We start from the raw sequence: 14,647 nt of genomic DNA, 5'->3' as shown, positions 1-14,647 counted from the left end.
AACACAGGAGGAAGTTACACTCTGCAGTGGTTAGGGAAGATGTTTCAGGTAAGAAATGAAAAGACAAATTTGCAAGTAGCTGCTTGTGCAAGCGCTACTCATGGGTGAAGACGAGAAATGTTACCAAATTGGTTGGACAAACTGCCATCCCTCAGGGGGCCTCATTGAGGCAGGAAGATGGGAAATATGACATTTGGGTACCCCTGGTCAAGGAGGCCATTGCGGTCAAACAGTGGGACGTGCCATCACATTGGGACCACAGCACGGCACAGGGCTCCTGAAAAAAACACAGTGGCCCCAAAGGGGCTTACGGCAAAGGGAGCGGGCAATGCTTCACTGCCAGAGAAAGCAGAAGGGATGCAGAGCAGGATGCTGGAGATGGGGCAGGGGCCTCCTGGAGACCCACACCGCAGGCCGGGCGCTGCCACCCGCGGGGGGCGGAAGGCAGAGCGGGGCGCAGAAGGGGGGCGTGCAAGAGGCATCGCCGAGCGCCCCCCGGCCGTGCGGAGCAAGGGCCCGGCGGCGGCGACGAGCGGAGGGCCCGGCCGCGGGGAACGGGCCGGGGGCGGCAGACCCCGGCCCCGCAGGCGGAGGCAGCCGCGGGGCACCCCGGCCCCGGCAGCCGCCCGAGCCCGCAGCGCAGAGCCTGGGCGGCCGCTGCGGGTGCCCCGCCTGGGAGGGGTTAAGCGGGAGCCCCAGCCCGGGGGCGGACGGCGGACGGGGAGGCTCCGGCGCCTGCTATACGGCGTCGGGGCTCTAGGTGTCCTGCCTGGGAGGGTCCCTGCTGCATTGCAGCCTCCGCGCCGCTCCGTCTCTGGCGCACACAATGGCGACTCCCAGCCCCAGCAGCGGCTCCGGCTCGGGCGGCGGGAGCGGGCCGGGCCCCGGCGGCCCGCCGGCACACGCGGCCGTCAGCAGCATGCAGGGTAAGCAGGGTAAGCAGGGCGAGCAGCCCCGCGCTAGGCCGCGGCCCGGCCGCCGCTTCCGGGCCGGGCAGCGCGCCCCGCTCTAGGCCTCGCCGCGGCCCCGCTGCCCCCGGCGGCGCGGCGCGGCCCCGCCTGCGGGCCCCACGACCTCGGCGGGCAGCGCTGGGCCCGGGGACGCGGGGGGAGGCCGGGGGCGGCGGCCCCGCCGCTCCCTCCCGGCTTGGCGCTGCCCCAGTCGGTATGGGGCGAGCGGGTTCCGCCCCCCGGGGCGCGGGCGGGCTGCGCTTCCTGGATTCCGGCCGGGCGGGCTGGGACCCCGCGGCAGCGGCGCTGGGGGCTCGCTCCCGAGCCGGCCGAGGGTGCGGCCGTGCCCGGCCCGGAGCCGCGCCGCCCCCTCGATGCCAGCTTGGGGCTGGTGCCCGCCGCCGCCCCGGCGCAGCCCTCCCGCCCGCCGGGCTGCCCCGGGGGCTCTGCGCGGCCGCGCTCCGGGCCGCCCCCCGCTGCAGCCCCGTGGGTGCCGCGTGTCGCCAGGCCGCAGCCGGAGGCTCGGCGGAGGGCGGCGCCGTGCCCGCCGCGGCGGGGCCGGGAAGCGGGGCTCGACCTCGGCCTGCGCGGCCCCAGGAGGCGGCGGCCCCTCGGGGGGGAGCGGGGCCGGGGAGGTGGCCGGGGGCAGGCAGGAGCGAGACAAAAGCCGGGGGCTTTAGCTCCGGCATTTCTTCGGCCCGCTCCGTTTTGTGCCCTCCCTGCCCGTGCCTCTACCCTGGGCGGTGACCTGCGGGGAGGGGGGGCGCGCAGCAGCCTCTGCCCAAATGCAAGTTTTTGGTGGGGGGCCTAGCCCGGCAGCGCCGTGCCAGTTACGTGTAACGCGCTGCTCTTTTCCCCGGGAGTGCGGCGTTGTTGGTGTTAAAGAGCCGGGGTAGAGCCCCGGGGCGGGGGGTGGCTAGGGGGCAGCCAGGGTAACGTTTTGGCAAACGCTGCTGCCCGTGTGCTGCTGCAGTAGCCGGGCTCTTGGTGGCCGTGGGAGGATGGCTCTGACCCGACTCCCGCTGGGACTCCTCGGCGTTGCTCGCTGAACGGTTCTTGTGCTTGGCATTTCTTGTTCCTTTATGTCTGTTCATATGTTTTTCTCGAGACAGGTGTTTAAGTAAAAACAGTTTAATGGCGAACTTGTGGTTAAATTTTTGTTGTTATTTTATTCTGATGGAAATTTAGAATGTTATACTAGGGTAATGCTGCCAGGCTTCCCATCTGCACTTGCTGATGGTTGAGTATTCTTGCAAAAACAGTAGATATTTATTTTTCAGAAAAGCCACAGTGAATACCTTTGGAGTTTTTTCTTGAAGGTTACATCACTGAAAATCACTCTCTGCTTAAGCAGCATTTTAGACTGTGTTACTCTGAGGCCACACAGTGTTTATTTTTTTAACTTAATACAGGAATGGTAATGCTAAGGAAGCTGTTCATCCTGTTTTGGGAACATTTAATTTTTTATTTTTATTTTTATTTTTTTGAAGAAAGAAGAAGGGAAAAGTCACAGTCTCTGTGTTGACAGAAGAAGTACGGAAGCTCTCAGCTAAAAAATTGTCACGCTTTGCTACGATCTGTTCTGTCCTGTCGGGAGAGACTGCTTGGAGGCTGACAGGGAACCTGTTTGGGTGGAGAATTGATTACATAAACTGCAGAGTTTGGTGTATGTGGAACTAGACAGCAAATTTTCACTATTTGCAGCTTCTACTGTGCGAAGGTCTTGTGTTTGCTAAACTAAGGAGTTGGTACCTGTTGGGCCCTAGAAAGGTGATACTATACGTGTTCATGATACCTTTCAAGAACTGTAGTGCCAAACCTCTTAAATGAAGTGCATGGCTCAAGAACTCAAATAAAGGCACGATATGTAAAAACAATTATAATGAGACCAGAAATAGCCATGTTGCAGTGCAGTTAAAACTTTGTGTTACCCCTTTTATTTTTCCATGTGACCCATATTCTTCATATTCATGAATCATTCCCCTGAATTCTATGCATCTTCAGGGTTGCAAGCTTGGTTTCATACCGTCACATAAGAACCAGTGTTGCAGTGTGAGTTGGCAATGACATAGAAATACCTGCATCCTTTCTCCAGGGGAGGAGGAAGGGCAATTTGTTTCTTTTGTACTTTCTTGCAAGTGTCTATCTAAACACGAATTCAGGAAGACAATGGCCAGTTTGATGATATGCAGGTGTTTGCAGTAAAATCTGGTGTTACATAAATAGCTTTTTTTTGTTGTTGTTCTTAAGGTAACAGATGTGTGTTGAGGTGTCCTGGGAGTAGCTCAATGTAGGATCCTAGGTGGCTCTGGAAAACCTCCTGGCAGAGGTGAGCATGTTGCAGTGGTCGTAAAGGGAATTCCCTGAAGTTGGCAAAAAACCTTCCCTTGAGGACAGTCCTCCACCAGGATCACCGTGTGGCTGTGCAACCGCCTGTAGGAAAAAGGGGGAGACGTATGGGGCAGGAAGGGCTACCTCTGCGGGCTGGTCACACCTGGGGCAGGTCCATTGGGCATCCCACCACCCTCCTCTCACCAGCACTGGTTCCCTGTTGACACCGACATCTCTGCAAGCTGAGCTGTTGCAAAACGAATCTGTCAGAAGAAAAGCAGCAAGATTTTTCTAGTTTGGATGCCAAGTGTTTGCTCGGCATGGGGTTGCGTGAGCACTGGTGCAAGGAAGGCACAGGAATGTGTTGCTGGGTGGGGAGAGAAGTAGGACTGCGTCGGTGTTGGTCTAATTGTCTTAAATAGTATGATGAGGTGTAGCAGGGAAGTCATTAAGCTACAAGGAGTAATTATAGTAAAAAATGAGTTTTGTTGAGTTAATTTTCAGCTAGAAGCGTTCTTTAACTCAGCTAGTGCAACTGCTACTCTGAAGGAGGTAATGGGAGCAAGTGGTTGTAGGGTGGGTGGGACTGGCTATGGTCTCAGCCGATGCTTGTGCTGGCCATGAAGGAGCCATGGACCTGCTCTCTGGGATAGCGACTGCTTCTGGAGGTTGTGCTGAGAGGGTGTGAAAGTTGGCCTGTGGTTCTAAGCCTTTTGCAGGGGATTTTCTGTGTGATCTGAGGGCTGGTCTCTGCTGTAAGTGGTCTCTGCTGTCATGTAGGATAGCAGGGCGTAGGGATGAGTAGTGGGCCCGGTGGTGGTAATGCAAGGGTGAAGTTGTCCTGGAAATTGAGGCCTGTCATGTTGATATCTGGAGCTGGGCAAACAGATCCAGGGCATCAGAAAGTCTTTGCAGACCACCCGGTTTCATTTTGTTTTTCATCAATATCCTATGGAATTTCTGTGTAAAGCTCCTTTAGATAGCCTGGTGTCTCTTGGACTCAGTATTACCGTACTCACACCAGGCTTGTTGTGCTGTGATGGCCCACAAGCCTTGCAGTCACGTAAAGGGTTGCTTCAAATCTTTCCACCCTTAGTGTTCTACATTTCCAGCTTCGTTCTCATGTCTTCTCCTGGCTGACTGCATTAGCCTTTCTTGCCCAGGCACCTGGGAGCTTCATTCGTTCCCAAAGGCAGGTTCCTGGCACATGTGGTTGGTAGTGCTGTGTTCAATGCATGGTTGGCAGATAAGAGACAAAGGGAGGCTTAAAAAATCCCTAAAAAGGAATACTTAAAAATTTTAAGTATTGAAAATAGGTGTTACTTCGTTATTTTATTTTCCTTACTTTTCTTTTTTCCTTTTTTTTTTTTTTTTCCTTTTCTTTCCTTTTGTTCTGGTTGTTTTTTGGACAAAACAGAGGTTCCGTGGGAAGTAAGATATTGAACTTTGAGAGTGATTTTAAAAACCAAAGACAGTGATTTTAAAAGCCAAAACAGTAATTTGAGGAATTTTGCATTTCTGTTATTGACAGCATTAGTAACAGTCTTTACTGCTGACGTTATGTAGGAAACTATCCTTTGAAGAATTAGCATATGAAATTTAATTAATTCAAAGGCATAGAGAGAATTTTAATTCTAATTGGGAGCTGAGGAGTCAGTCATCATACCTCCAGAGCCAAGCAAGAGTTAGAAAACACTTGTAACTGGCTGTTGTATATTTGGCTCTTGCATTCAGCTTCCAAGGACCCTGGAGGCTAACCAGGACTTTTCCAAGCACTTACTGCTTATAATACTCTGGTGTCTTTCTAAAACCAAGCATACATACTGTTTACATCTTTTCAGATTTTACACAAACAGTTCAGACATTGGATGGGCTGGGAATTTGGGATTCTCAGTTCCCTTCACATCTGTTTCTCTGTCCCATCCTTTGCCCCTTCTACTCCCCTGCCTGCACCCCAGCCATAACCTTTTGGGATTTAGCAAGAATTGGAGAGTTGTGATATCTGGTTAGACAGTCTCCTGTGTGAATATGTAGCAAGAATCCTGGACAGGGAGATAGCAGAGGGGTTGTTGCCTGAGAGACTAGACTCCTGCTGTCACCTGTGGATGCTATTCAGTGCAGTATCAGAGTTGGGAGATAAGTTTCTGCACAAGTATGAGGAAGCTCTGCCCTGTACCTTTCTTTACCTGACAGAAAAGAGCTTCCAGGAGGCGTTTCAGTAGGTCACCTATCATTCATATTTAGCATGCAACAGAATTGGTGATTGCAGAGTTGAACTTTGCCAGTCACTGTTGTCAGATGAACTTGCTGTTGGTGTGTGACCTGTGCTGTGTCTTTGAGGTAACTAGAATTTCTTCAGACAGCATGGTGAAAAGTATTACTGAAACCATTTGTGGGTACCACTGCGACCAGAATGCTTCTTGTTAGGGGAATTCAGTAAGAGATGCCATCATCCCTGCATCTTCCTCCTCTTCATGCTGCTGCCTTGGTGAGTGCAAGGAGTGACCTGAGCAGCCCTTTTCCTTGTTCATCAGGAGGAGGGAAATGCAACCTCAGAGCCTCTGTGCTGAGGTGTTGGACCTGCCAGGGCACAGTGTGAGCGGCCTCGGTCCTGAAGTCAAAGCTGTGCCAGCAGGGAGTGGGCCCACAGGTCTGTGAGCAGAGTGGTTACTGGCGGCAGCGCGGCAGAAACGAGAGACCTGTCCTGGGGGCTGTGTCTGTGGAGAGCAGCAGGCAGGCAAAAGGCTGGTGGGTGGACTTCCCTCTCTGCACAGAGGGGCATAAGAAAGTAAGGGCATAGGGAGAAAGTAAGGAAAACAAGTGCCAGTAAACACAGGAATTTTCTTAGGGAACCTCAAAGAATGGAATTTGGGGAACAAGAAGGCAGTTGGGAAGTAAAGAGCAGAAAGTGAGCATCAGGTTAGGTAAGAAGCAATGTTTGAAAAGCCAGCGTAAATGAAACAAATGAAACATACATGTACATGTATTAGAAAACAGGGAAAATAGAAGAGAACAAGATGAAAAAGTGGGGTTGGAATTAATCCTTATCCTCAATAGGTGATAAAGTACACATTATTAAAGTATACATTATCTTTCGCTGTGTATTATTAACCTGTTGTTGGCAGAGTGAAATGTATCTTTAACTCACTGAATAAAACGAGAAGCTGACTGCAATTATTCTTGCCCACAGTGGAATTATAGAGCCATTGTGTGTTGACGTACACTGCTGTTGCAAACTGATGTTTGCAGATTTGTCAGGTTGGTGTGTATACATTGACTTTGACATGTTTGCATTTATATAGAAGGTAAGATACTTGTCTAGTGAGCAAAAAACAGTTTATTTGAACCTGCTAGTTCATTCCCGTACTGTAGCTCTGCTAGGATATGGCTGACATGCCGTACTTCTCCTTTGTGCTTGTCTTAGTGTACACGTGTGTATGTAGTACTGTATGTATAAGCAAATGTTATGGCATTTCAGCTTTCTATTTCAATTTACTTGTAAACTGACATTCTTAATATATCTGTTTTCCTCGTAAAGGCGTGGCTTGAAAATACTAGTTAAGTCTCATCAGATGCTAGGAGTTTTTTCTGATATTTCATGCTGACTTGATGGAGCTGACAGAATTGGAAACCACATCGTTGCCTTTCTAGCAAAACAAAACAAAACAAACAAAAAACACCATCCAGTGGGAGAAAGAAGAGTGCTGTGAGAAAGGGGGAAAAAAAGGCAAACTGCCAGAAAACTTTCCAATCTTTATTTTACCAAGAAGGGGTCCCCAAAATTAGAATTATTCATAGACATGTGCATGAAGTGAAACGTTAATTATGGGAGTCTTGTGTAACCACATCAAGTTATGCATGTATCAGACAAACACAAACATCTTGTTAACATCATATAGTTAGGACGTGATTGCTACCTTTGAAGTCAGCAATCTTCTACTGGGTTTAGATTTGATAAAATCTTATGTGAGTTTAAAGAATGTGGAGGCTTGCTTCTCAAAGTGAGGAATATCTTTTACAGCCAGTGGAGGCTGGAAGGAAAAACTGCATGAGAGAAACTGCTTGGGGTGTTTGTGTCGTCCTCTACCCTGTGGGACAGGAACCAGCAGCAGATGTCAGTCCAAGTTTAACTGAAGTGATGATTATTAAGAAGGTACAAAAGTCTCTGATCTCTGGATGGATGTTCTGCTTCTGGCACCCTCTCGAAGGTTTGAGTACACTGATCAGGTCTAGCTTTCAAAAGGTGCTGGTTATATTCCCCGATCTGATATTTAAAATGCACTGCATTGTATTCACTGAAGATAAATGCCTCCCTAGATATGTATATTTTTGTTGTGCTTCTGTCTGTGTGCTGAGGCTACAGCATCCCTTGTGGGGAGGTAGGAATTGCTGTGCTGCAATGGCAGCATGAAGAAAACTTAACTGACTTTGCCAGTTGAACCTTTCTGTGGTGACTGTGGGACTGTCACCTAGTCTCTGGGGACATGGGTTCTTCCATGGGTATTCTGGTCAGGATGGATTATTATCATCACATAGCCTGGCCTCCTGCTTAATGAGAGGTGAACAAACATCAGAAATTCCTGTGTTGAACTTGACCTTTTGTGGTTTGGTTCTACCATCTCTTGTACAGAGAGAAACCCAGTCCCTGTGAAGATACTAAGTTTAGGACAATTTGCATTTTGAAGTAAACTGGTTCACTAGTTACTGCATTTTTGGGCTGGATTTTTTACTATCATTTTGGTCAGTTTCTGGTGATAGGTGTTGGCTGTGTGGTTGCAACCTAAGGAGTCTGCTCTGTGCAATTGCAGTTAGCCAGTGTGAATCCTGCACCATCTTAGTTGAGTCTGCTGGTGTTCCCTGTGAAGGCCTTTTCTCATCTAGGTATTTAGGTTTCTTTTTAGTGTTGCAGGCTTGTTTGATTGCAGAAGAAACGTATGAGCAGTGGGTAAATGCAGTGCCTGTTGATCTCTGATTTTTTTTTTTTTTCCCCTTATTAGAAAGATGTATTACTGTAGCTGGATTAATTAACATGTGATAGTTAACTCGTGGTAAATCCCAAGTGAGACAGTTCAGTTCGCCTGTGCTTCTGCAGTTCAACTTGCAGATAATTTGAATATGGTGTCGCTTCTAGGCTTTAACAGTAGAATAGCCAGCATGTACCTAGTTGTCCCCCTGTATACACTTGCTACTCTTTGGTGATGATGGGCATCTGAAAAAAAAATTTGTGAGGCTCAAGCCTTTCAGTAGGCAACTGACCCTACATGTTTATGGAAGCAAAATAGTTTTAATATCAAAATGTTTGATATTAAGACTATCGGAAAGAAGGTGCTCTAACCTATTCTAAGGGTGCCCAGGGGTTAAGTACTTGTCCACAAGGCATGAAATTGTGAGGAGGATGCATTACATCTTATTCTTCAGGGACAGAGTTGCAGGAAGGATGTGTGCAGCCTCAATACCCTCTAGTTTTTACTCTTTGTCTGAAGAAGGCAAAGTAATTTTTGCTGTGACTCTGTGCCCTGTTTTATATCCTAGTCCCACATCCTTATACCATAGCTGAGTTGCTGGACAAGTTACCTCCATTGTTAAGTTCTTGCTGAGTGTTGCTAGGTGGGTTTGTTCTGCAAACTGTACGTAAGAGGCTTGGAAAACTGATACTGTAGGTGGCATGACATATGGCAGCCTCTTGAATGGATGTGTGCCGCAGGGAGCACAATATTTCTGTTCCAAGCTTCTGGAGCACTGGTCGGGGTGAAAGTGGGAACTTGCTCCAATGTTAGCACCTCTGGGTGTTCATGCTGCTTGTGACTGTGCTTTCGGAAACCTATAGGCACCTCTAACAGCCCTCCAAATGATCACCTTGTAGCCATCTGCCTTGTCCCAGCTGTGGGGAACAGGTCACCTTCCCCTGTGAAGTGGCAGAGTTTTTCCAGGATGGGTAGGACTGCGCTGCTGGAGGTGGCAGGAGGGAGGAAACCACCTTCCTGGAGGCAGGCAGCCAGCCTGCTGGCTTCGCTCCACCCGTTGTCAAACTCTGCATGTCTGCAGATACGCTGGATGTATGTTTATCCTAAATCCCTTGCCCCCGATCTAATCTAAGCCAAAGGCAGTTGCTCGCACCTGGAGAGAGGTCTCCTTGCAAGCTTGTGCTGGGTGTTGATGCCACATCAGTGTCTAAGGCCAGATGGAAACTGGCATGCTGGTTTACAATAACGTAATGAATTAGAAGAGCACCATATTGGACCTAATTAGCTTCCTGCCTTCCTTTAATCCTAGTATTTTTACCTCTTGGTAACTACCTTAACTGCATTGGTCTTCTTCCAAGATGTTTTTGGAAGTTGAACAGCATAGAGTGGAGGAGGGAGGTAGCAGTAAGGCAAATTTGAACCAATTCGTATGGCTTAATATTTTAAACTTTGTGCACCCAGAGGACAGGAAGGATCCATTTTACACCAAAGGATGTAAAATAGACAAATTTTGGCAGCCAAATACACTTGCAAGTGATGATAAGGGTGGGAGGGAGAACTGAAAAACATGTTCTACCTCAGTATTTGAGCATGACCTATGCAAAAGCTTTGTGTCAGCCTTAGCACCCTTCTTATTATGAATAGGCTGCGTTTCTGACTTCAATTTTAACTTTTCACTTCACTCTGTTTTAACTTAGCTTAAGCTGTGTCTTGTTGGCACCTGCAAAGTTATCAAGATTCCTGTTGTCTAGCCCCTTTTATAGTGTTGGGGGGAGGCTTTAAATTTTGAAGATACCTGTGATGTGCATTCCGTGGTCTGCTTAGGTGCCCGTTACTTCAGGATACATTCTGTGGTTTGGGCAGCAGCAGTATGTTTGTGTCTCCCTATGCTGAAAGGTGCAAATATGACTTCTGTCAGATGTCACAGACTTATTTAAGTTTATGTGCATTGCTTGCATTTTTATTTATTTATTTATTTTTTTGAAAGAAGACTGGACTACAAGTAAGTAAAGGTCCTTGCAGAAATCTCGGCACAGCCTACTGGGTGCCTGCTCCCCACTTGCCCAGACCCTGCATTGGCCTGGATTTACATCAGGACTGTCATGTGATGCTGCAGACCATCTTCCAAAACGTGTGACCTTGACTCCTGAGGCTGTAGCCCTCAGTGGAGGGGACACTGCTATTGCTCTTTGTGAGGAAATACAACATGGTGCTGCCAAGCCTCTGCTCCCCCTCTGCCTCCCAGTTCTGCTTTGAAATGAGCTCAGCTTCAGTTCGCATGAACGTGTGCAATAACTGTGCTTAGCAGGGTATGGCCCATTAACTTTTGTATGATCATCAGGGGATGCGGACAGTATGTATATTGCATAAATTGTGTATTTATTAGCTGCTAAATTGATTTCCTCTTCTCCAAATCGAAGCCTTTGTATGTGCCCTTTATTGGAGGCAGAGCAAGCCCTTCAGGAAGCAGACAGCTTGCACTGATCTGGGGTGAACAAAGAGTCCAAGTGCCAGGAATTAGTCCGTGTTTTGAATAATTTATTTGATCTTTCTGAGGTGCTTCAGCAGATGCCCTTTGGCATAAGGAGGACAGCTGTTGGGAGCAGACACAGCTGAGCTAAAAGGGAATCAGACCTTTTATTGTGTTTTGTCCAGGCTTATTATTTCTGTGGAGCAGAAGAGTTTTATAGTTTGCTTTGGACCTGATTCTCTGGAAGAAGTTCTCTGAACTGAATTAGCCACCACTTTGCTTTTGGACCAGAGAGCAAAGTGTTTGTACTTTGAAGAGGTTTGTGGACAGAGATGAAACAGTTTCCTTTAAAAACACATGGCTGCGTTTGTTTGACCTGGGAGAGGTTATGGAATAAGATAAAAGCACTGCATTTGGAAATCCCTTCTGGGGAGTGATGGGACCACATCTGAGTTTTCCTGTAAAGACCACTTCCCCTATTGAACCGTGTCAGCACAGGACCTGATCTCATGCCAAGCAGTTGGAACCCTTGCCCTACCTTTGATGTTCTCTTCTTTCTTCTCATGCCACTCAAACTTGGAGGAGCCGAAGGTCGGACGGAGGGGAATATTGTATGAGGATGATCAGAACCACTTTGTAGAAGTGGTCAAGGCTGGAAGCCTAGAGCAGAGGGACAGAATGTCTGTTGTCCTCTCAGACAACCTGATGACAGGCTGTAGAGACTGTATTGACCCCAGATGTCTTTACTGCTGAAGAGGTGTTACCTACCAGAAAAACTGGATGAGAAGCTATATGTAGTGGTGTTATATAGAACTTAGTATGCTGCTTCAGGACATGTGAGTTTTGTCCGTTCTTCAAGGTACCTTTTTTTTCCTCACCCTCAAGGTAGCAGTAGCAGTCAGGATGTGGAAACTAAGGCATTTGGATGTCTGATGTAAGATTAGTTTCCTTGCTGATCTGGGGATGAGTAGAGGTTAGCTCTCTCTTAAGAACTACTGTTTTGATGTAGCCCAACTGTTAAAACTATAAAGTGTGACTGTATGGTATCAGGACCGTGTCTGCAAGTTCATACAAAGGAGTTAGTTATGAGTGAACTCTGACATCTGTTGGAAGAAGAGGAATCTGAAGGCAGAGACCTGCTGCTATGGGCAGTAGCTCAGCAGTTGAGTTCTTGCTGCACAGGGACACACATGTTGAACAAGCTTGCTGGTGTTCTCCTGGTAATACAAATTCTATTTTAAAATATGTTTCTAATTTGTTTATTTCTTTCTGAGAGGAGTTGGAATAAGGTCCTGGAGCTCTTTATCTGCACATAGCAGAGTTGTGGCCAAATAAGCTTTCTAAAGCATAAGCATTGCTGCTGTACCTCAGTGCTAGATAACATTGGGTTGAAAACAAGACTTTGCTGTCTGACCTGCTCACGTGGCCTTGTTCCTGCTGCTCTCTGTGAGTAGCAGAAGGAACAAGCATGGAAGCGGTGAAGGTTGAGATGGTGGGAGGTGGTGTCTACAGCTCACGTATGTCTGTCCATATCCTTGTGTTAGATGGTGTGGCTGATTTCACTGTAAAGGTACACAATTTGGAAAATCTTGGGCTTTGAATTGGAAATTTCAAGTCTGGTTTGTGGCTATGAGTGCTTTTTTTTCCTGCCCTACGAAAATACATTGTAAGTAAAGAAAGTGTGATTGCAGGCTGTATTTCAGCTAGGGTATGAAATGTTAATGGGGCTGGTCATTTGCTTTAATATAGACAGGTCTTAGTCACAACTGACTTGAACATGAGCCCAAAACAGAACTGGCAGCAGGGAACCTGCTTCATCACTGAGTTGCCAAAGGTCTGAGCTGATCCCTGCGTCATTCCAGGGCACTGTGGGATGGGCTCCAGGAGCTGCTTGTCCATGGTTCTATTTCTGTGTAGTAAATAGAAGCTTTCTGGAAAGGTTTGCATTGGGTATCCATGTAAAATCTGATTAATACTTCTTTGGCAATGAAGCTTTAGCCACCCAGCACTCATATTCTCCATGAAAGCCTGTGCTGGCATGTCCTAAGTGTTTGAGACCCAAAACAAACAAAATGAACACAGCTTGGCAACGTTCTTCAGCTATTTGGTTGTCCATGCTGCAGAGCAATGCACAAAGTTGTAGATGTATTAACACTGGCATCAAAATCTTGCTGTCCATTAGGGCACCGTATTCAAAAGATTTGGGTTTTACAGCCAAAGCTGGTTGCTCTGTGGCAGCTCAGCCACGTGAGGTGAGGGTTGGGTTGTCTACTTCCAATCTACCAGGAGTAGTTGCTGCTTCCTGCTTGGTAGCAACATTACCTCCTGTTCACAAGGACACGCAACTTCGTGGTCAGGATTTCATCCAGAGAGTTCCACAGGTGAACTGAGCAGAGTGACTGTGTTCACCATGGGATACAGCATTCATTGCATCCACAGCAGTCTCACAGCAATGCTGTCTGCTAAATTTGAACCTGTTGTTAAAATCCAAAAGCTGCAACTGTGATGTGCTGGAGAATTGAGTCTGTTCCCAGTACTCAGTCTTGCAGGAATGGGAGTTACGAAAAAGTCTTGCAAGTGATCTTATAAAGTAATTTTGTCCAGTGCTTTAGCGGCATAAATAAACCAAACTACTCTAGAAGAAATGTTCCCCAGTCCTGAGTGCAGCAGTTATTTTAACCATCTATGAATTTGACATGCTCGTGTTTGTGTTAGGAGTTCAGTATTTTTCTCATGTTGAGAGTTTAATATTTTGTCTCCAATAATGACCCCTGTCTACCACAGGCTCCTTTTTAAAGTGCATCAAGCTTCTCTTGAAAACAATTTAGATGCCCTGCTCTGCTTTGGCTTCCAGAAGACATCTTCAGGATTTCAGTCAGTAGCTGGAAATGTTCAATGACAATTTTGTCACTGTTGATCTTCTGTCACCCTTAGTCTTCGACATACATGCTGCTACTCCTTCCTTAATGCCTATTTAGATGTGTTTCACAGATTTACATTACAGTATTCCTGTCCTGCCATATGCCTTTGGCTAGGTTGAAAGCACTAACCACTGCCATCCTTTCCAGGAAATAGATGCTCTGTTGCCATTGACAGGAAGTTACTTGCAGTGACTTTGGAATACACTTCATCTCGAGTTTGCCTGCAGTTTTGCATGTGGCAGAAAACATGGGCAGCAGAACCAGGCTGAATGCAGAGGGTGGGAGCATCATGAGTGATGATGCCTTCAGCTGCTCCCTTTCCCCTGCCGCCTCCCAGGGGAGCAGCAGCAGCCTCAGCAGCAGAAGCAGACCAAAGCTGTTGTAGCAGGCACAGGGTTGGGATCAGCCACGAACAGACATGAGCATAGCACCACTGATTCTGGGATAGTATTAAACAGCCTCTTGGCAAAAGATCAGGCAGGAGTCTGCTCTAGTTGAGAGATTTCCGTCGTAAACCAAAGTCAGTTTTCTCTGGGTGGAGATGTGATACAGGTGATAAGCAGCATTGGCTCTGTCTGTCGGCTGCACACAGACGGTTATGAATGTTGAAGATTGTTTTATTTGTGGTGCTCTGACACCTTGCAAGAGCTTTAATGGGAAGGGGGATCCTGTGTTACTGTATGGCACACTCAAGTTTTTTTATGCAGAACTGATGCCTGGTTTCCTTTTTTAAGGAGCTCTGAGTTAGAAGGAGTTAATGGGCATGAGAACAAGGGAAGAAGATAGCTGGATCTGGGCTGGGGCTACTGGCTGGTATTTTTGCAACAGTCTTCTGTTACCCAGCGTGAGACTGTGGGGATTAGCTGGGCAGACTCCCCGGCTCCTTCTGTACTGAAGACCTGCCTGTCCTCTGCAGAGGGATAGAACTCTTTCCCAAGGACTTTTAAAAGCCAATGGACTGGAGGAATTTTTGTTGAAATGTTATGGGGTTTATTTCTTTAGCAGGCAAAC

At 47.7% G+C, this 14,647-nt stretch overlaps 1 protein-coding gene across 6 annotated transcripts in view; it reads left to right on the top strand.

Annotated features, from left to right (window-relative positions):
- Positions 1–529: 529 nt before the first annotated feature.
- The window catches only part of MAP2K4 (mitogen-activated protein kinase kinase 4), a 99,836-nt gene continuing 85,718 nt past the window's right edge, over positions 530–14,647 (top strand). Inside the window, exon 1 of one of the 6 annotated variants that reach the window (XM_027471524.3) lies at positions 530–926. In XM_027471524.3, coding sequence (XP_027327325.1) covers positions 827–926 — 100 coding nt within the window. In that variant the 5' untranslated portion in view covers positions 530–826. The remainder of the gene's footprint in view (positions 927–14,647) is intronic. The other 5 variants (XR_003501205.3, XM_027471520.3, XM_027471521.3 and 2 more) reach the window with 5 other exon arrangements.

This window comes from Anas platyrhynchos, chromosome 19, assembly GCF_047663525.1.
Source record: "Anas platyrhynchos isolate ZD024472 breed Pekin duck chromosome 19, IASCAAS_PekinDuck_T2T, whole genome shotgun sequence".
Taxonomy (NCBI): Eukaryota; Metazoa; Chordata; class Aves; order Anseriformes; family Anatidae; genus Anas; species Anas platyrhynchos.
Note: the sequence above shows the minus strand (reverse complement) of the source record. Positions and strands in the feature narration are given on the sequence as shown.